This window comes from Embiotoca jacksoni, unplaced genomic scaffold (genome assembly GCF_022577435.1).
Source record: "Embiotoca jacksoni isolate LCO1_2020_lvr unplaced genomic scaffold, fEmbJac1.0.p SCAF_22, whole genome shotgun sequence".
Classification (NCBI taxonomy): domain Eukaryota; kingdom Metazoa; phylum Chordata; class Actinopteri; family Embiotocidae; genus Embiotoca; species Embiotoca jacksoni.
Window position 1 is genome coordinate 602,739 of NW_027185363.1, and position 22,260 is coordinate 624,998.

General features: G+C 38.7%; 1 protein-coding gene across 1 annotated transcript in view; it reads right to left on the bottom strand.

Annotated features, from left to right (window-relative positions):
- Positions 1-22,260, bottom strand: part of clstn2a (calsyntenin 2a) — a 135,630-nt gene that overhangs the window by 32,168 nt on the left and 81,202 nt on the right. The window contains exons 3-6 of the mRNA XM_069157051.1: positions 9,684-9,879; positions 7,655-7,766; positions 7,395-7,491; positions 2,129-2,278 (exon numbers count right to left, since the gene is read on the bottom strand). Of these exons, the coding sequence (XP_069013152.1) occupies positions 2,129-2,278; positions 7,395-7,491; positions 7,655-7,766; positions 9,684-9,879 (555 nt within the window). The remainder of the gene's footprint in view (positions 1-2,128; positions 2,279-7,394; positions 7,492-7,654; positions 7,767-9,683; positions 9,880-22,260) is intronic.

Below are 22,260 nucleotides of genomic sequence, written 5' to 3' on the forward strand. Positions count from 1 at the left end.
GACAACCTGCATGTTTGGAGTCAGTGAAATCTTGTCCTGTGTCAAGTTAGAAGGAAAATGAAATGACAGCAACATATCAGGCCTGGTTTTAAAAAAAAAAACGGTGCTGCCCCTTTTTGTAACTTCCAAGTGTTATACTTTCATTACCCAGGTGTTCCAGGTGTTATGTTTGTATTCAATGTGAACAAGAATCCCTGTATCAAAATGGTGAGAGGGATTCACAACCCTGATTGTGTACAGAAATGTGAGAGCGTGTATGTGAGTGTGCATGTAGGTGGGTGGACATCTGGTTGCTCTTGCCAAGCCTACACAATATGATCTCAAGTCTCCTGAGACAAATCACAAAGAGAGAAACAGACTGTGATCAGGTCAGCGAGGAGAAGTAAGAGAGGTGGAGCCTCCGTTAATGCCAGGGAGACTTCTGCAGAAGCACAGCTGACCTTTACACACACACACATGATAAATAAGGTTATGTGTACAGACTACTTGGCTTGAATGCATCATTGCATTATGTATTATTCATGGCTTTAAGCTACTATGGGTTAATGGTTTTACATTAAGCTGCACACAAGTAAATGGGTTTTGCAGTATGGTCTCTTTTATGAGCCAAATAGCAAAGAATAATGCAACATTGATGAGGATGTTAGCAGGATATGATAGCAAGTGAGATTCCAATGTAGTGATCTGATAATCTGATGCCATCTCGATCTAAAAAAATAATTGAAATAATAGGACAATAATAATAATCTTCACTTATAGCAGCTACAGTAACTTTACAGGCTTTCTTGGCCCCATGTGTCTCGTCTCAGGCTATAAAGACGTTTCTGCTCTTTACCCTCTGACGTATATGTGACCTGTGAGGAGAATGGCAGGCAAGAGTCAGGCCCGGCAGAACATGCACAACTTGTACAAAAAAAAACCCAACATTTTTTCTTGACAGATAATATTCACCTAAAACAAAAGGTATCTGCCTGCACTCAGCAAAGCTGAGGAATCAAATATAAGGCTGTAATGGCCAGTATTTATGATCAAGTATGAGCTCGAACATCAAATCTGTGTAACAAGTTTAATAATAATGTTTATTTGCTAGATATAAAGTAGAATATAAAAGCAGGAAATAGCATTAAACTATTAGCATTACTTTTTGTTTTCTTTTTAGAGGAGCCTGCGATATGCTCCTGGTTTTAGGCTTAAGACACTGATTGTAAACTGAAATATTTCTTTGTTTTGTTCTCTTTTCCTTGTTTCAAGTCACTGCTGTACTGTCTGTGATAAAGGCTTTAAAATGTCCTACAAATACTTCGGAATATGTTATACACTCATGTCTTTCAGTGTACTTAAAAGTTGGCAAAGAACAATTTGGTTAAATTTATCCTTATCGTTTAGAATTACAACAATATGAATATGATAGGAGTGAATGTAAACTTTTGAAAGGATGTCGTCATGGTTATGAAAACAGCACTCCTGACTCTGACACATTATCTAAGAAAATAAAATCACAGCTTTGCAGTACATTGGGGGTTTCACTCCTAACAATTACACTATCTATACCGGCCAGGTAATTTATCTCCATCAAGATGTGTGACGTTTTTAAGGCCATCACCTATCTTCTTCACCGTAACTTTCTTTCTTTCTTTCCTCCCTGTAGCTGCCTGTTCATTCGGCCTCTTCCTTTATCTCTTTTTTTTCCCCTTCCCCCTTCTCTCTTATCTTTCTCTGTCTTCCTCTTCCATTCCTGTGTGAGCTTGACTCCTGAGATGCTGTCAGTGTTGACAGGTGAAGCAGCAGGGGAGATGGGCTGAGTCGAATGCCAAATTGCTGGCACGTTAAAGGAGAAAAAAAAAAAAAATCCAGTCAACTTTCCCTCTGGAAGTTTTTGTCAGGTCCTCTAATTTCCTTGAGAGACATTCACTTTAAAATGAGATGGAATTCCCTCCAGGGAAAGGATGTACCCAAAAACTGCACTGAAATGCCTGCTTACATTTACACAGCATTGCTTTTGTTTAAGTGTGTTCAGACAAATTGTAAGTGCTCTTTATACCAACATAGAAATATGCACATCTCTGTCAATGCAGGGTAAATTAAGGCATTATGCAAATATTTCCGTGGCTGCTTCTTTATCTCTAACCTTGCCATCCAGGTTTGCAGACAGGCTTGACTTCAATATGCACGGCCACATCCTCCTTCGCTCTCTTCTGACCACAGTCAAAGGCAGTCACCATAATCTTGTAGCTCTGCTGCTTGTCGTAACTCAGTCGCTCTGTGTTTCTGATGTTACCTGAAGGAAACCAAAACGAAGGAAATATAATTCTGATGTTTCACCAGCACAGAAGAATACAGTTATGCATATTTGTCAACAATGAAACAAGAAAAACATTCCACTGAGCAATAATAGAAACTGACTTAGCATTAAAGAAACTGCTCCTAGAAATAAGAAATTGTCTTTGTACCTTTTGAAGCCTTTCACTGAAAAGTCAAGGTCCAGTAACGTTGTATTGCATTTCAATATAAAAGCCACTCTGTAAACAGTCAATGTAAAACTGCAATGATAAATTATCTCCACCTGTCACCAGGGTAAAAGTGCGAAAACAGCGTGAGATAGAGGAGATGCTGCAGTCCTTTGGATGTTCACAAATTTGCTTTGAATACTACCACGAGACAAGGTTATATTCTGAGGTCACTATTTCATAACAGTGTTTCCCACTGCCAGGTAACTTTAAAGTTTTTGTTTTTCCAGTAAAATTTCACACTGATGTGCTTTTTTTTTTTTTATTTATTTATTTTTTTTTACATAATATACCTACATGGTCCAGTTTCTGATTGACACTGTCATTAGCCTTTTGAACATTCTTAAAAAAAATAATTCAGACTGTTTTTATGTCTGTGAATGTTTATTGTTTATATGTATTTATTTTGCTCTCACTGAGGGGATAAACAATATTTTGGTTTAGATTGTATTTTTACACTTACAGAAAAAAACATGAATTTCACATGTGCAAAAACTCATGTGATCACATGTGACGTGTATTTTGCCCATGGGAAACATGTGGTTCTGGAACATTTTCATGATGTAATGTGTGAAGCCCATGTAGATTCCCATGTGAAAACTTTTCAACCAAATTCCCACGTTATCATGAGTTGCAATATGTGGTAAACATTGTCATACATGTGATCACATGCGTCCCATGTAGAAAACATGTCAAACTCATGTCAAAGGGTACATTCTTTTGATATAAAAATATCATATCAGAAATGTTACAAGCAAGCTGTGGAAATAGTATAATACATCATAAATGCAGCCGTAAATGGCTTAAAGAAAGAAAATGGTTTCATGAGTGACCAAAACACTGCTGTGTGAAACTTGGTTTAGTTTTGGTTTACTTGCTGTATTTTTTCTGTTTTATTGCAATCAAAGACTGTATACAGACCTATAGGGACAACTGAAACAATTTGTATGGTTTTCATTTGGAGGTTTGGCTCTATGAAAGGCTGACAGTCTGCTGTCAGAGAGGGGAGAAGAGGAGAGGAGAAGGAGCAGGAAATCAGTTCAGAGCAGAGCAGTACAGAAGAAAAGAGCTGAGCTAAAATGTCAGAGGAAGAAAGGCAAGGAGGTCAGAGCCAGACACTCTCTACAAAAATCTCCAACAGCGACTATTTGATCAGCAGCTGGTGTGAGCAGTCACAGGAAAGGTGCTGGATATAAACCGTTTGCCAGTTATTCAACAACAGGGAGAACCCAAGGTTGTATTTCATTTTGACAGCACATTTTCACGTCTCGGTTCATTAGCAGGTGACTTTTAACATTATCCTCTGTACGTTTCTAAGGCAACAGTATTTTTGAGGATTTGTTTAATCTGTTAATAGTTAGAGACACTTCACCAGTTTCAGACACATTAAAAGTTCAGTTCAGTTTTGTTCAGACCAAAAAGAACCAGTCAGAGAAAACGGTTGCATAATTTCCTATGTGGTTCTGATGTCATGGAGGTTAGGCTTAGAAATGTAACAAGCCTGTGTCACAAATTGTAGATGAGGGGTTTAAAAGAAGTGTGTTTAGGAAGCAATGAGGTCTAATTAAAGATGAACTGTGGGCAATGTAGGATCCAGCTTGACTGATATTGATAAATTGGGTGGGTTTTTCTCTGAGTGCTCTGTTTTCTTCCCACAGTCCAGAGACATGCATGTTAGGTTGAATGGTGACTCTAAATTGGCTGTAGGTGTGAATGTAAGTGTGGATGGTTGTCTGTCTTTCTGTGATGGCCCTGCCAAGGACTGGCGACCTGTTCAGGGTGTACCTTGCCTTTCTGGATGGATGGATGGATGGATGGATGGATGGATGGATAGATAGATGGATAGATAGATAGATAGATAGATAGATAGATAGATAGATAGATAGATAGATAGATAGATAGACAGATAGACAGATAGATAGATGGATAGATAAATAGATAGATAGATAGATAGATAGATAGATAGATCAGCTGACTGACATAGAAGCTGTCTCATCCAACAGCTAACAGCTTTTTTTAATAGCGAGATCTGACCCTGCATCAGTCTCAAAGGAATGAGGGTTGCAGCCCTCACACAAGTGTCACACAGATTAACACAAATGTTGTGTCCCAGGTCCATACTACATACGAACGATATACAGTGTGTATTATCTAATTATTCCACTCCACTATCTACAACTGATTATCAACATAATCATTTTAGACTAACGGGAGATGATAAAATATGTGGTTCAAAACCTGTCATTCAATCTGCAACTTTGGAAGGTCTCTGACAATCGAACCTCCCAAACTAGCTACATATTTTTTCCAATGATTTCCAAGGTAAACATACAACACACTCAAAGCCTGAATTAGTATGACGTATGGATTGATGACACGCATAGAGAAAAGTACCAATAGTGAGACAGCTCACCTCAGAGACCACTAGTTAGAGAAACTGGGATATTGGGATGCAAACTACATTTCTCCACATCTTAAAACACAGAGAGATATTTACAAAAGTGCACTGATTGAAGTCTATCTGGGTCAGTCTCTACAGTCTTAAAATGTATTCATTAAATTATGTTCCAAAAATAAGAGCTGCTCAGGGGAACCACTGCTCACATTACATTCCTTGTGGTAAATATGCGCACAGTGTGGTAGATGAGCATAAATAGCCCACTTTTGCATTCTGAATTGCAGGTGTGTCTACACAGGCAACAAACTCTGTTGCAAATCAAAGCAATGTCAGCAGTCCAGGAGAATAAAAAGCAAAATGATCTTATTTTTATCAAAACAATCAACTCTGCTGCGTGTTATCAAATCACAGCAAAAAAGTTTTGTTTTTTGTTTTTTCTGAGGAGCTCAATTTGACTGTAGCAACTGTGTAAACAACCTCATCTGAACTCTGAATCCTGTATTACTAATGTGGGGGGGCAATTTATTCCTGTTGATCTAAACGGACGTGTTTTAGAATCAATTTACATTAAAATTTTTCATTATTAATTTACTTTCTGTTATAAGACGACAATGTGTTAACTCTGAGATATATGCTGCCAAAGAGCCCATTTACTTCTATATCTCATCTTGTGCTCCCCTCAGTTGACAAATTTACCATTGTTCTAGTCTAACCAGTACAGTTTGTTCCAAACAATATTACTGGGCCTGGGAGGAGATCGAATCGAATGAGCCAGACTTCTGTAAAATACAGTGAGACAAAGACCACGAGGATAAAATCTAAAAGCAATGAGACAAAATAATAAATATGATCAGGAGAGAGCGAGATACAGTAAAGAAAGTGTGTGCTTCTGTGTGATCTAACACACAGACACAAACACACAAAGCCCTTCAGTCTCCCTTCACTTTGGATTACAATGCACTCAAATTGGCACGGCGTGGATACGAAGGCTCAGGAAGTAGGCAGTGAAAATCCCAGGGCTGAAATTTAATATAGGGAGATATGCTCAGCATAGCACTTAATCAAACATAAAATACACCCCTTCAGTGAACTAGGACTGGTGTAAAGCCACAAATAAACACAATTAAATGGAACAATATTAAAGAAGGATTTGTCAAGCTGGAGGTGGAGTTTTGTAATTTCTGAGCTGCAGACTGATGAAAAGCTACTTCATGAATCACAACATCATTGCAATAAAAAGGAATCATTCACAGTTGACTGCATGCCTTTTCTTTTATTTATTGTATTGTATTCACAGTGGTTTGTCGTTTGGTGTATATCCATAAAAAAATGGTGCAATCACAAACTTTCACCATGAACAAACAAGTGAAAGTGACCTTGTTACTTCTTGATTGTGTTATTTCCACACACAAAGTTTGCTTCCATTGGCTGCTGCATGATTTCTTTCATAGTTGTGCGAGTCTCCTCGGGCTCTTTTATGTCTATCTTTAGTAGGGACTTATTCATGTTTGCACAGAGTTCGACTGGCTGAGATCATAGGAAAAACATGTACGGCTCAGTAATTTCCTTTCATCAAGATTTTAACTATTCTGTTTGTGTGAGGCAAGAACGACGCAGTTATTAGACTACAGAAGTGTATTGGAAATGTGCTGCATGTTCCAAGTAAGGCTCACAATGGATTTTAACACAAATCATTCTGCAAGTGATTCAAATGCAAATATACCTGAAGCGTAGAACTCACTCTTGATTGTGACTGGTGCAACTATGAGCACACTGGTTTCACTTGTAAAAGGCATGAAATTCATCATATTCAGTGCAGAAAAATCAGCCACATTGGTCCATTTTCTAGATATCTAAATTTCTGTTTCTTTCACTTGAGGGACTTCTCATCCATTTGGCTTCAAAGCTGAGATTTAAAGTTCGTACTTAAACTTTGGAAAGTGTAGCTGAATACAGACTCACATGAAGGTACATTTAGTAGCTATTCCTATTTTTTTTTCTTCTCTGACAATTTGGTCAAAGTTGATCTTACTGTGGTTCTTTATAGCTTTCATTTCATTTTACTGTCATAATTTAAGAAAAATATAGTTTGTACTGAATCAATTTAATTTATTTGATAAAAACTCTATAGAGTAAAAGTATTTATATTATGTCTTTAATCATAAAACAGTTTTGGGGTACATATATTTTAGGTAAAATAACTGGTAAAGTGAAAATGTAATATTCAAGTTTTTCCATGCACAAAAGAACTGACATGGTCAACTGCTCAGGACTTATAATTTGGTGTGCATGTCATCATTATAATGACCCTTCAGTGCAATTACATTAAATGAAAATTTCCCATGAATAAAGCCTCCAGGCACACGGACCGTTCCCTCGCAATGACATTCTAGTTTCTCCCTCCCTCTCTCTCTCTCTCTCTCAGACATCACACTTAATCACATCACTACCCGGCCAGACTATGTGCACATGCACACATTACCACTTACCGTTGCGGTCTATAGCAAACGGTGTGCCTGCAGTGACGATTTCATAGTTGCAGATCTGGCTGTACTGTGGTGAGCAGTCCTGGTCCCAAGCTTCCACCTGCAACAAGCAACATCCAGTTTACTCCTTCAACAATTTTCCAGCCAATGAAAACACTAGAAATAAAATATCTGTAACTATTAGCCGAATATGGTTTTATGGCCTTGTTAATCGACAAAGCAATGATAAAAGAATGTAACAGGGATGACTGAATATGCAATACTTGTAAAATGCTGTCGTAGATTTTCCCCTCTGTTACTGATGCCTTGTACAGTGACTCCCGGAACACGGGGCAGAACTCGTTGACATCGTCCACCTGGATGTGAACCACCGCCCTGGATAAAGGAAGAAGTAGAAGAAAGAAGATGGAGGACGGAGAGTCAGAAAAACAGGACACAAGAGTGGAAATGATTGATGGAGAAAAGTAAACATAAGGACACGGAGCGAGGAGAGATGGATGGATGGAGGGAGGGAGAGAAGAGAGAAGGAGGAAACTTTTGAAGTCATTAGTGATGACTGAAAGTAAATTAAGACCTACTTCACTGCCAGTCTTAAGTACACTGGTTAGTTGAGGAAGTTCTCATATTCCTGAAATATAGCATTGAAAAGAGTTGGTTCAAATGGGAAAACAGGGTTTTGTTTATTGGTATATTTTTGTGAATTGGATTTTCAATGACATAAATTCAACCACAGCAGATATTTCAAAGTGAGGTTGTTCTTCAAGCTTCTAGTTTTTATCTCCCATTCGTCCTTCCTTGTCTTCTGCTCTGATGCAAACACAGACATAAACACACAATCTCATCTGCTGTAAGCAATTACGTAGGCACTCTGATAACACTTGTGCAGTAAAGTATATAAATGAAGCTATAAGCTCTGAAGCTATGTAGATGTATCATGAAGTTTTTCTTCACCGGTGACCTTCACTGATAACAACTCACAGTGTATCTGAGGAAGCACAGCTGGCTAATTAATGACATTAGCTTAATGAGGCCTATTTAGAATGTCATGCCGTGATAATGTTTGACACACACACACACACACACACACACACACACACACACACACACACACACACACACACACACACACCTTCACTGTGTGTCATTCATCTTCCACTAAAGAAATTCATCACAGATCCCTGAGCTGATAAAACTCTCTCTTCCTCGCTCGCCTCTCTTCTGGTACCGAGCACAGCTTATTTTAGCAGTTTCCTGTCTCCGACTGAAGGACCACAGGGTTTGATTTGCTGCTGTCCAAACCAGTCGCCCTGTCTGTCAATCTAATTCACGTAGCACTGCCGCACACACATACGGACACACATTATATTGATGGGCCATTAGGAGGACATCCTCAGACAGCTCTGAAAGTCTCAGCTGTGGCTGCTGCAGTACTGAGGGAAGACAGAAAATGAAAAAAGAAGAAAGAAAATAGAAAGACTAGACCTACTTATTAGATATTTTTCTTTACAATTTTGAGCTCTGAGTGTAAGTTGAAGATGTTTTATTAAGAACCACAGGATGTTGTTATAATTAGGGAAAACATACATATTATAATAAGTGTAACTAAAGCTACAAACTTGTACTCATGACTACAATCTTAGGTATCTTTCTAGTTGTGTCTGTAATTTAATCTTTCATTTTAATTTTGATAATTTGTGCAGAAACACAAACAACTTGTTATCGTCCTTTCTGTTAACACTATTAGGGGATGCTCAACTTCAGGCCATGGCTGCTCTTTGCTGATTTAGTTTTCCCCTGTTATTACAATGTTGTCATTAATTTTGAGACCATTTTTGGAGGAATTATTATGTCTCATTTTGACAGCTGCCTTTGTAACTTTAATTTAAATACTCTGATTTTTCTGTTATTTTGTCCACCCCCTATAAATCAAAGTTACAATGGCAGCTACACAAATGAGACATGCTCAGATAAATAAAGCATGTGACAGCTTTAAAACACCATTCTTTATAACTGAGGGTTTAGACAGCCTTGAGAAACATTCAGAGATACAAACAGTCACTGACTGATTCCTGAAATGTTGGCAAACTTGCAAAATATGTAAAGTTGTATTTATTATTGATTAATTGGAGATAATAACCAGTAAATTCATTAATAATATAAATTGTTGTAAGCTACAGCCATAGTGAAGACCAGTAGCTGTTACTTGGGCAGTAAAAAAACACAATTGTGAATGATGCGTTTTCTTAGATTAGATTAAATACACACTACACAGAAAGATGCTGGTTGACTCACTTGTGAGATTTCTTCCAGTCAACCCCGCTGGGCCCCGCCCCACAGTCATAGGCCTGGATGATAAAGGTGTACTCTTTCTGGCTCTCACAGTCCACAGGGCTGCTGGCCCTCAGGACTCCTTCTCCTGATGTGCGATTCAACACCTCAGCCTCAAATGGAGCATCCTGACCATAGATCTTAAAGGCACAGATCTCCCCTGAAAAGACCGGGAAAGAAAAAGGAGACATAGTAAAGTATTAAACGTTGATATTGTTGTGTTTTAGTGAGTATTTTCTGTTTTTAACATATTCAGGGATAACTTCAATTATCACAGCCTATTTCTATGATTTTATGAGCCACAAATGAAGGTCAGTGAGTCAGGAGCAAAATAAAGCTGAAAAAGACAAACAAAAACAGTGTGAAAATTGTCAAAGACAAAGGCAGGGATAAACATCAAGTGAAAATAAAAGACACACTTTTGAAAAATAATTTTCAGATAATTTTGAGGTGTAAAGTAATTTATCAGTCGGATGGCTAACACTAATCTCTATCCCAGTGAAATAAACCATGTGAGGTCTAAAATGACAAAGATAGAAAACATCAGAGGCGTAAGTGGCTTCAACTTGTCGGTTCCCCAACAAAGAGGAACATTTTTGCTCAGCATGTGGCCCATCAGCGGGCAAACACTGAAGACTCCAGTTTCTTATTATGGAAGCAGTCAGCACGACAACTATCAGACCCAGAAGTCTGAGCCTTCACTTAATTTTGGGTCACAATGAACAAAACAGCAAGGGAAAACATTTCCAATAATTAGATTTTTTTTCCCCCCTTTAATTCCTTTCATTTTCTCTCACGACACTGATGGTAAAATCTTATTATTTTGCTTCATTTGTTTCTTCTACTTTTCCCCCTCACAGTCATTTTCTCAAACCCAGCAGTAGCTACCAAACAGCTCACACTGTTAAGGATGAATCAAACTGTGGGAAATGAAGTAAAAAACTAACACCCCCACACTGTAGTATGGCTATTACTCAAATTTCAGTATGTCCCAATTCTGGACACAGAATTTGTGTGAGCATGAACTGCGCACACAAACACCGAGTGGAGCTCCTGGGGTGTAGTTATAAGAAGAATAATTTCTGATATGTGTCAAACTGTGCAGGCTCAACAAAAGATGAAATTAGTCCTGTCCACAGAGTGTTCGGCCAGACTCGCTGCTGAGTGTATTGTGTTGTGTCGAGTGACTCCAGAATCGTCTGCGGAGTTCATCCCCTGCACAAGTGTTGATTTCAGGGATTTGGGGAAATCTCCTTGCAGAGAGAACAAAAAGCTGCTGTGCTCTGACCCGTTGCTAGCTGATATCTGTCCGAGCATAGTGGGACACAGCGGAAACAAAAAGCTACATAGCTGCGGTAATTCTGCTTGCATGCTCAAACCCTGCAGACAATTGCAAAGACATAGTTGCATCCGAACACTGGCTTCTCTGCACTTTTCTTCCCCCTCCCATCTTCATATCCCACTCTCATGCACACAGTCATTTCATTCATTCTCTCTCTCTGACCTCCTTTCAACCTGACTCTACTTCCCAGATCCCCTTCTCTGTGAAATAATGATGCTGCCAAACATAGTGGGCTCCGGGGTTTTGATCCCCAGTCAATTTTCAAGATGCCTGGCCTTCACGTTGTCCCCCTTTGAGGTTTCATGGAAATGAAAAGGTCCCCAGTACGGCAGTGGGATGCAATGTGTACGTATAGAAAAATAATACTAAAAACAGCTGGTGGTATGGAAGAAGGGTGATAAGTATGGCCAGCACATGCACCCATCATACACACACACAGTAAGTATAGTCTCAGATGGGACCACATAGAGTGATTATACAGTAATATACTGCTGCAGCCCTTAATACATAAACCTTGACTTAGTGAGAGGGGTCAGGAAAAGGTACTTCCACTAAACAGTTTGGGGGGGTGGATGCAAATCCATTTTCCGCTCCATCTGTCGTGGTAAATGTATTTTTCTAGAATTACATTTTACATGAGAACATAACAGAGTCATGGCATGGAGGGATGATAGAGAGACCAATAGAAGAGGAGAGAGAGAGTAGGAGAAATGTGATGGGCCAATGTATATGTAAATGGCAATGTCAGATTTCAGACAGATTCGTCCTATGTCAGCAAATGCATACTTTGCGCGCACACACACACACACACACACACACACACACACCTCTTTCCTGCCACTTAGTTTGCTTCTCACCAGCCTCACCGGAGGGAACGCTATAATTTCCCCCACATGGATGAAATGAAGTCTAATCTCTTGGCCTATACGTCATTAGGGAAAAGGGTCGCTTTTCAAAGTAAATATCAAAACGCATATCTTTTTGCTCCGGGGAGTCAACCTGTTGCCATGGCAGATCTGGAGTAAAGCGGAAGAGTCAGCAAAAAATGGCTCAATAATAACAACCATCTAAAATAGATGGTGCTCCACAGAAAGTTTGAGCGGCATAAACTGCACCGACAGAAAATGTCAAGCTGTCAGGCAGCATGTATTGCAGATGACGTTAAATTACCAATATAATGGGAAAGGACGAGATGAATACAATTAATGAGAAAATGATTCTCCACAAACGAACACGTTGTCACAAGGAGCCAAAACAAATTTGTGTATTCCTACTGTAAGTAACCGGACTTGACAGAGCGTTTAAACTCAAGTTTCATTTCAATTTGTTGGATTTAACAGTTGCTTACACTTTGTTTTTAATCTCCACAGTTGCTGCATGAAATATAGAGTTTAATATAAGCATTTAATCTCGTCTATAAAGCTGAATCAGCTGTATCCGTTTAGCAACATCTTGAAGTTGCTCGCCATACCTCCCAATTCATCATCACTTTGTCTTGATTCTCCATATTTGTGATTTCTTATATTAGACTGCATAAATTGTACTTGACTCTAAAGTCCATTTCATGCATTTTTGTATGCCTCTATGCCACTTTTTTCAACACAATTTTCGATTTAAAAATTTTCATTAAATATCACTTAAAGCATATCTGTGTTCATTATAGAAGTGCACAGACAGTAATGACATTTTCATTAAAAAAAATGTTGCCCTTAACCTTCCTAAAAGTGGATGCTATAATGTACAATAATCTCAGAGTTTTCTGATCATTAATGGGACTTTCTCAAGATTTTTTTTACTTTTGTCTTTGCTTGTTTTAAAAAGTTTACAAAGACTGTGAAAACACTACATTTAAGAACATGAATAGACAGTACCAATTAAACATACAAATGAAAGGCAGGTGAAAGAGATGAAAATATCCATTTAAAAGAGACTTAAAAGCACCGATACATTCAGCCATACTCCTTCTCATATAAACAACTTTCATAGAAAATATTTGGACATGTTTTACTGCAGCAGGAAAAGCCCAGGTGTAAATAATAACATTCAAAATGGCTCCATGACATTAAACCTAAAACTTCATTACAGTATTCTTCCAGATTGTCCAGATTGTGACATAGAGGTAGGTAAATTAAGTTGGAGCTCTGCCTTGCAAGCCTTATCAGTAATTTTAAAGAATTTTACACTCAGTCCCAACATTGAAGCTACTGTTGGAGAGTTGCAGCAGATTGGTCAAGACGTGGATGTGAAGATGACAGACCTGAAAGTTGCCCGTTAAGCTGCACAGAAAGCGACAGAGGCATGAATACCAGAGTTAAAATAACAGCGATGATCTGAGCAACATATAAAAAGCATATAAAAAGACAAACTCTGACACCCAGATGTTACATGAAGCCCAGAGCAGAGGGGTCGGGACCTATGATTTACATTCCTGTCTTCTGCTTCAACTGGAGGTTTTTGCGCGAGTCACCCCCTGACACCAAGAACACAATTATGTAAATCAGGCTGGAAGCTCAAATCCTTTGGGTTAAAGGAGAGATAATTGTACATCATCCGTATAAAGATGAAACATGTTGAGCTGTCCAGTAATGTGACCCACAGGTAAACACTAAAGACCCAGAAATTAAGCCTTGAATGTATATTTGGAATGACAGAATGATCTTTCTTTAGATTTTAGTAGTTCACAATTTGGTGCGAGTCACCGGATCACGATTTAAAATAGTAAAAGGCACGTATGAACCCACTTTCTGAGCCTCAACAGAGAAAAAGAAAATTCAATCACGTTAATTCCTCTTCTTAATCAAATACTGTTGTAACTCCATCTGGTGTGTCTGTGCCTGTTTGCCTGATTCAGTGCAGTGCAGGAGACACGAAAGCTTCAGCATCAAGATTTGACAGTGTGTGTGTGTGTGTGTGTGTGTGTGTGTGTGTGTGTGTGTGTGTGTGCACGCGTTCGTGCGTGGTGAGGGGAAGCTGTAAGACCTTGATTAAAGTAGGTTTATCAGGCGGTTTTAAGCCTTGATTCCTTCACTCTCCTGCTTTCAGCGCTGAGCTCGCAGTCACCCTTGTTCCTCTCGTTTAATTAATGACTGGATTACACTTCATTCCACTACAGACCCGCAGATAAACTCTAACTATGCTCAGACACACTCAAACGCACACAGAATACAGCACGGTATGCGTGCATATGCTTGTGAATTCAAGACACATTATGAACAGTGAGCTCCAAAAATAGACACTATGGACAAACATGGAAATTATTTTGAGGGCTTTATTATTTATCACAGATTTAATGACTCAGCTTTTTCTTTGCTCAGTGTTTTCTTTTTTTTCCCTCATGATGAAACCTAAGAGAAATACTGTAGCTCTCTCCATACAAGATCTGCTCCTGCCAGCTAGCCAATAGTCAGCCACAGAATTTTAAACACTTTTAAAATGATTAAATTGGGCTCAAAGTGTATTTTTTACATTTAGAATTTTCTGAATTGCAGCTTGCAATTACCGAATATCACCAGATGTTTGGTGACAGTTTTTTTTTTTTCTGCAGCTTTTGTGCATTTCGTTGAAGATAATGCTACCATGAAGAGGCACCTTGCTCTAGACCACCTAGTGACATATGGAGCACATAGTTGTGCATCAGCGAGCAATTGATGGTATGCATTATAAGTCTTCTATTGCTAGAACCTGAACTGTTCCAGCTGTTCCACCTCATTTCTTGGAAAGTTAATTTAGAGTGGAGAACTAACCCCTTCAAGTCTTTCTACAACCTGTAACCTATAACGTTTTTATCATCATGTCTGCCTCAGACTAAGAGACTGTGCTTTTATGGAGATAATATCTAAACCCCTGTTATTCCTTCCACACTCAGTCACCAGTTTTATGAGGTACAGACTAATGCAGTCCGATACATAGATGAGATAGCTCTATGTACGTAATGTAGGAAATTAAAAAATTTCCCCTCGGGGATTAATAAAGTAAATACCTACCTACCTACCTTGCCCAATATCACAACACACATACAGATATTACAACAATGAGGGGCCATTTTTGTGTCAAGGTTAATATCAACTAGCTTTATTGAATGTATGTGACTTAAACTGGAGATATTAATAGAAAAGTTAAAAAAAAAAAGAAAACTTTTACTGTACAGTTGTAGTTTTGTGAGAAAAAGGCTGGAAGACAAAAAGGAGGACGAAAACAAATGAAGGTTCAGGGCCTTTCAATAAGCCTTGAAATATACACTCAGAGTTATTCTATTATTTCACACCAAAGAAAATGACAACACTGCAAGAGGAAAAGTTCACTGATTAAAAGTTAGCGTCACAAATTCATCAGAAGTATTAGAAGTCTCTATTGACCTACATTCAAAATCATCCCTTTAAAACATGACATGACTACATGACAGTCACTCATTCTTTAAATATTAACAAGTATACCGTATTTGGTAGTGATTGAAAGACCCTTTTAACACATACTGCAGAGACGCTTGTAAGTTTATCAAAATGTGAGCTCGAACAGGAAATAACTTATGAAAAGTCTTATGTAAAAACACCAGAATTGATTTTTTTTTTTTCATCTCGTTCCCCTCCTGAAAAATCGGCAATGTAACGTGTTACTAGATAGAGAGGACAATCTCAAGGCTTTAGATTCCTTAGAGCTTGTTACACTGAAGTGCAATGAAAATACTAATATTCACAAAATGTGCAGTTTGTCTATGTGCATGTGTGGGGGCTACAGTAATGTTTGGCATTTCAACAGACATCCTGACTCTTATGTATTATCTGACATATGTTCATTTGCAATTTCAACTGTCATATTTTAGTAGATTAATTTATGGTTACGATGGGTAAAGCTCACAGGCATTTAGAGCAGCTTGAGGGTCTTTTAAACAAGGCAGGAAAGTGTGCAGGTTTAGGACACAGCTGCAGTATGGAGCCACGTTCAGCTGATGTGCTCGTGTTTCTGCATTTCCAGAAGAAAAGAAGTAGAGGAATTATTCTAAACTTATTCATGGCTGGAAGTCCCTTTTGTGTGTCCAAGTGTGCAACACATGGGTGAATCTATTTATCAGCCGGTGCAGGCACTTTAACTTCCAGTCAGTTAAAGAAAGACATGCAGCAGCAATTCATCAGAGTCTCCTTTAGATAGCTGGACACTTCCTAATTGCATTTGGGAGATTGTCACACCATCCACTTGACCTCAGGGTGACAAACTAACAACCCGCACAAACGGGAAGCGAAAACACACAATGCAAATACACGCACGCCAAGTTTCTCTATTCACCCAGGACTGCTGGTGCCTCGGACAACACAATATAGGAATGGGGAGAATTCATTATCACAGACAATACACATTCAAAGTGCTGGGGGCTTTGGTGGTCTGTGATGCAATTAGTGTTAATTGCAGCCGCTGAAGTTGTGGGATTGGAATTCATCGGATGAACTGTGACCGTCAGTGCAGCCTGTTAATTGAGCTATGTGAAGATGTAGCTGTGTGACTTTAATACTTAAAAAGAGAGCACTGAAAAGCATTTTGGCTGAAGTGCTTAAAGCTGTTAACAACTAAAGTCAGACAAGTGCGTCTCTGGTAAAATTATGGAAATATGAAGGGGTAAATGAGGCCGGAGGTTGTTTATGAAGTTAAGCAGAAAATGACGCACATGGTATATGGGGGTCTGGCAGGGTGCATCAAAAGTTGAGCCACAAAGGAAGCCCGGTTTTAAATTTGAGTAGTTTAAGTGAATGTGACAATATCGTAATAAAACTGACACAAAGGGGAAAAGAAGACCAGAAACAGCAGGATACCAGTAGCATGAGTGCAAGAGAGGTCAAAGAGATAGAAAGAGTGGATTAAAAAGTGAATGAGAGGGGAAGAAACCCTGCAGGGGAGATGGAGGGGGAGGAAGGATATCAAGAGATAACTACAGTGTGTGCGATAACTAATGCAGGTATAAATAACACTACCAGCCTCCTGAGTATCTCACTGTGCTTCTCCTCCTCCTCCTCCTTACCTTCTCCTCCCCATTCTCCTCTCCTGTGGAGCAGATTTCACAGCAGTAAGCAATTATTTAGCTCTTAACTTCAGCACTTAGATGCATCACTCTACCTTGCACTCCTTTACCCCTGACGCACCTCACTTACTCTTGTTTCTATCCCTTTTTCACCTCCTTCACCTCCTCCTCAGTCAGCTGCAATTCACTGTTGCTCCAAGGGTCACCCGCTGACAATTAAATCGCTTCCTGAACAAGGGGAATTTTACGGTTTGGGGATGTATGTGTGTGCAGGTGCTCTTTTACAGACACACTCAACACAGAGACACATATGCAGCACAGTGTATACGTATATATATATATATATATATATATATATATATATATATTTGAAAATATATTGAGAACTCCTGGCAGGGTGCTGCTCTAGACTGAGCAAAATGCTAACTAACCCGTTCAGAGATTCCAGTGGGCACGGGACAGTCATGGGAATGTGCACTATTTTTTCTGTCCTAACAGCAGGTATAGGAATATCCTAACAATGTATCAATGTAAACATTAGATCAGTTTGTTTCCTTTTTTTTTTTCCTAATTTGGGAAAAGACTATGATCATTATACCGTGTTGGTGAGGCTGTTCTTATGCCACATTCATTTCCAACTTAAATTGCCTTTATAACATAATCCAATGCTTTTTTTCTTTTTTTTAAAGGCCTGACATCAAAGTTGTAGCTGAGAGTTACACAGGTGCTGAAAATAGCAAACATTGGTTTCTCATGTCAGCCCAAATTTATTTGTGCTAATCACAAACACATCTTTTGTTAGTCTGATAGCATGCTAATTAGCGCTAAACAGGAAGAGCAGCTGCCGAGCGTCGCATGCTAAAAAGATGTATTTAAAATTTTTATATCTGGGCATCACCGATTATTATAATTCATCCTGATGGGGACATGATTTCTGTTACAAATTTCAAGGCATTACCAAATTGGCAGACAAACCAACTAACTACAAATGTCACAACCCCTTTGCTGCCAGCATTAAAAAAAAGCATTTTCTTGTCCGTGCAGTGAGGGTAAAAGCAATAAAAGAATACATTAAAGAATTTGTCTGTTGTATAATTTTTAATGACCAAGTCTGCCAGGGGCAGAAAAACGTATTAACATGTGCCAATTCTGTCTCGCCTATGAACCTTTTCACGCTAAACATCACCTGTTCATTATCTTTTCAGCCAAATCACACCACTCCTGAGTAACATTCAAATCATTGCGTTTCTTTTTCTTCCAACATTTTTGACGCCCTTCTGCTGGACTGCAGGCGTGCATTGTTCTGCGATAATCACAGACTTCCAGGTACAGCGGGGAGTCTCCATAAGCCTCTGAGCTGTAAATGTCACAGTGGCTCCAACTATGACCTCTGTCAGCTCAGTGGCTCACTGAGAAGAGAAGGACATGGCCCAGTGGTTTATAGCGCACGCACGCACGCACACACACACACACACACACACACACTTTGTCTCATGTACATGCTTCACCGCACACAACATACATTTACACACGCACTCTCGCAAACACACGTTTGTATACAAACATGTCAAAAACAGTTAATTAATGAATTATTGTCATATCTGTGCCTGCATTTCAAGCACGTATAGAGGCATGTCTGTGAATTTGAGGCAGAGAGAGACACAGAACCCATTCGACCGGCACTTATTTAGGTCTGTGTTTTGCGTTATTTTGACAACCTGGTAAAGCTGCTTCACAAACACATGTCTGCCCAATGCTGCAGCTATTAATGAACTTATCTCTGGTACTGTTGCCATCTTGTTACTTTATTGGTAATGTTGCTGAGCTCCAGAAAATTCCAGTCATGAAAACACATCCTGTGAAAACATCAAGATTCACTATAAAACCACAGGCTACATGTGTAACTTTATATTAGTTATGGCAGATGTGTACAGCGCAAAAAAATTCGGACTCCAGATTCAGCGAGTCATCATCAAGTCATCAAGTTTAACTAGCTAAGTGGCCGCCTAATAAAATTGTCCATTAAAATATATTGTCCCACATGTATTGGCAGACTTCTTCCAGACAAGCTCCCTTCAGTGCTCTGAATGCAAGATGAAAAAACAACCGCCTTTAAAACTACGTGGTGTTTTTAACCACAAGGGAAGCTGCGCAGAAATATTTTAACAGACCAGTTTGAATCTTATATTTTTCTGGGCCTGCACACATAAATATATGAAAGAGTAAATAGGCCTAAAGGGAGCACAACAATGATGTGGTTTATATTTCTGCTACCTGCAAAGCATGATGCTGTACAGTATATTAACAGATAGTGACGTGTACTTTACTCTTTAAAAGAATAACACGATTTGGGGGTGGATATCCATGCGTGTACTAGCTTTATACCCCTGAGATCCTCATTAGTTCAGTGTGGCGGCCTCGATGTGCACAACTTTGCACTGTCTCGTTATTTATACATACTTATATTAATTTTAAAAAAAAATTCTGTAATGATTGCAATGATTTTTGTCATGATATCTCAATTGTGCTACTTATCATACATTATTGCGAGCTTCTACTCTTCCATCCAGATTGTAATTGCACTCGGATTGGGAAGCAGGTCGGTAGTGTGGGATTAGACTGGGGAAAATAGGTTTGGGTTTAATCTTGTGTGCACATGTTTTTTTAATTATGTACATCATTTTTGGGTGTTTTTGTACTCTGCATTTTTTCAATAAAAAAATAAATGAATAACATGATGCATGTATCACAGGCCTTTTAGTTAAATCTACAGGAAAGGCAAAGTGAAATTTCTACAACAGTACATTTGTGTGTGTTTGTGGCTATATTATGTGATAATGACCAAAAGGGAGAAACAAGAGCCCCAATAAAAACGTACTTACTGTAGCGAGGAGCCTTTGTGTGCACTATAAATCCTCTTATCAGGCTCCGACTGAAGCATTAGTGAACAGTGCCTTCTATTTACAGTCTTCTTTCTCTTCACTGACTTTAAGCAAGTCTAATTTTCAATGGGGTACATCTTTCCCATATTATCTGTGCCTTAATTTGTTGAAACTGTTTGAAGAAGTCTTTGCGGATGGGGACCAGTCAGTCAAAACAATTAGATAAATGCACACAAAAGCAAGTTATAGTGTGTCCGTTCTGAGTGGGGGTGAGCACTATTACTATTTAACTTTACAGAGGGTAATTTGGTTCTTTGTTGAGAGCTTCAACATGATTTTGGCATTTACTAGTGCCTATGCCTGCAGAGCTGTTGAGTCTTAAAATAGCTTTCATTTATATACTTTTGAATTTTTTTAAACTCATCTTATTTGTATTAGTCTCTTTCTTTTTATTTTCCCCTTTAATTAGTACCTCTGTCTTTCCGCCATTTGGTATGAGCACTTGGATACACAAACATTTTCACATTATCTGTTAAAGATGTTTAACTAGAGCATGAGTTAAAGAAAACATGGCAACATCAATGAAATCTGACAGGTGGCATTTGAGAACCCCGGGAGACCTTTTGCATGCTAATGCACACTTATTAAAATGACATTACTAAACCATCAGTCAGCCGGGCCAGCGGGTGGTGGGGAGGGGGTGTTGGTTGGTCTGTGGGGTGAGACTGCATGCAGCATTCATCAGGTAGGTCAATTCAGAGAAAACATCTTGAGAGAAGGTAATGAGCAGTGCAGTTTTGATATGCTGTGGAGGTTAAGATAACCTAATCTGTCATCTTTCATTGATCTCTGCATGCTAGTTATGTTTGTCATAACAGACGGCAGGCAATAGCTCATGCATGCGTGGCTGTCATGTTTGATCATTTGTCAGTTCCTCAGCTGAAGTAAATGAAGTGAAAGTGTCTCTTTGTTTTTACAGAGAACGGCTCCATTCATTTATATAGATTTGCTGCTGTGAATCACAGCGTGAAACAGGAGAAGAAGAGCATTACACACAGATCTCAGTTTTGTTGCACAGAACTGTCATATGTATTTTGTCACTTATGAATACCGTAACAACAACATTTACTAGGTAAGGCAGAAACACATATTTTAAAAAAATATATATAATGTAGACACAAAGCACATGAGTGTATATGCTGATCTTGAAAGGTTTTATTTGTGCCGCTGTGTGCCACTGAGCGTCAATGATTTGCCGCCCTTGTCGGTGAGCATTTACTTTTTTTCCCCTGTAACTGTTTAACCCAAAATTAAATAAATGATTATGATCCTGCATGTATAGAATCACATGAAAAATATCAAGTAAATTTGGGTTCTGCAAGTTTGTTTTTAAAAAAAATACAAGACTGACAGAAAAGTCTTTAAAAGTCTAATTTCTTTCATCAGGTAAATGATTAGCAAAATACCACTGAATACATATGAAACACTAATTCTGCACAGAATGATTCATTAATAGATTGGACAGCTCACTAAAACTACAAACTACATTGATAATTAGCTAAAGTTAATTTCTATACAAATGCTGGCACATGTGCTTATAAATGTTGTTGCCATTCACATGTCTTGCATCCATATTTTGTAATTTACTAACAGAGAAAAACTGCATTTATGGTGGTGATGTCGTCACCAGCCCCCACTAAGGTTACTCTCACTAATTAGATCAGAAAGATGAATTTAATGAATTTTGCTCCACCACGCCTGAATCAGTATACATAACGCCCAACCCATACGGACTGCGAGCTGACAAAATCCTCACCTCACAGCGACGGCCCCACTTGTGATACGGTTAAATGACACAAAAAGGTCAATGAAAGGTCTTAGAAGGGCAGGAAGGGGTTGGTATTAGACTGTCTTCATCTGTTTGCACCGTGGGAGGTAGAGGAACATAGATCAGGGAGATTTCCTTATTCCCATTTCTCCCTCTTTTTTACAATTTGGCTTTATTCCCGCTTACGCTCACAATTAGCAGAGACAAAGAAATCCTCAGGGGTGTAGCACTAGATAAAAACCTGAGACAGAATACTAATAACCTTCGTGGAATCATAAATTAGCGTAGCAGCTGCAGTGTCGTAGAGTTCGAGGACTGTATTTTTTATTTCGTTTTTTTAAACTATTGGGCTGCAGCATACTAAATCTTTTTTTGAAGTACCCTCATTATTAAATACAAGAAAAATAGCCATACGTCTCTCTACTCAAAGTAAGACATGGACAAATTTGTCATTTCTGTATTTATCCCTCAGTGTTTCTTGG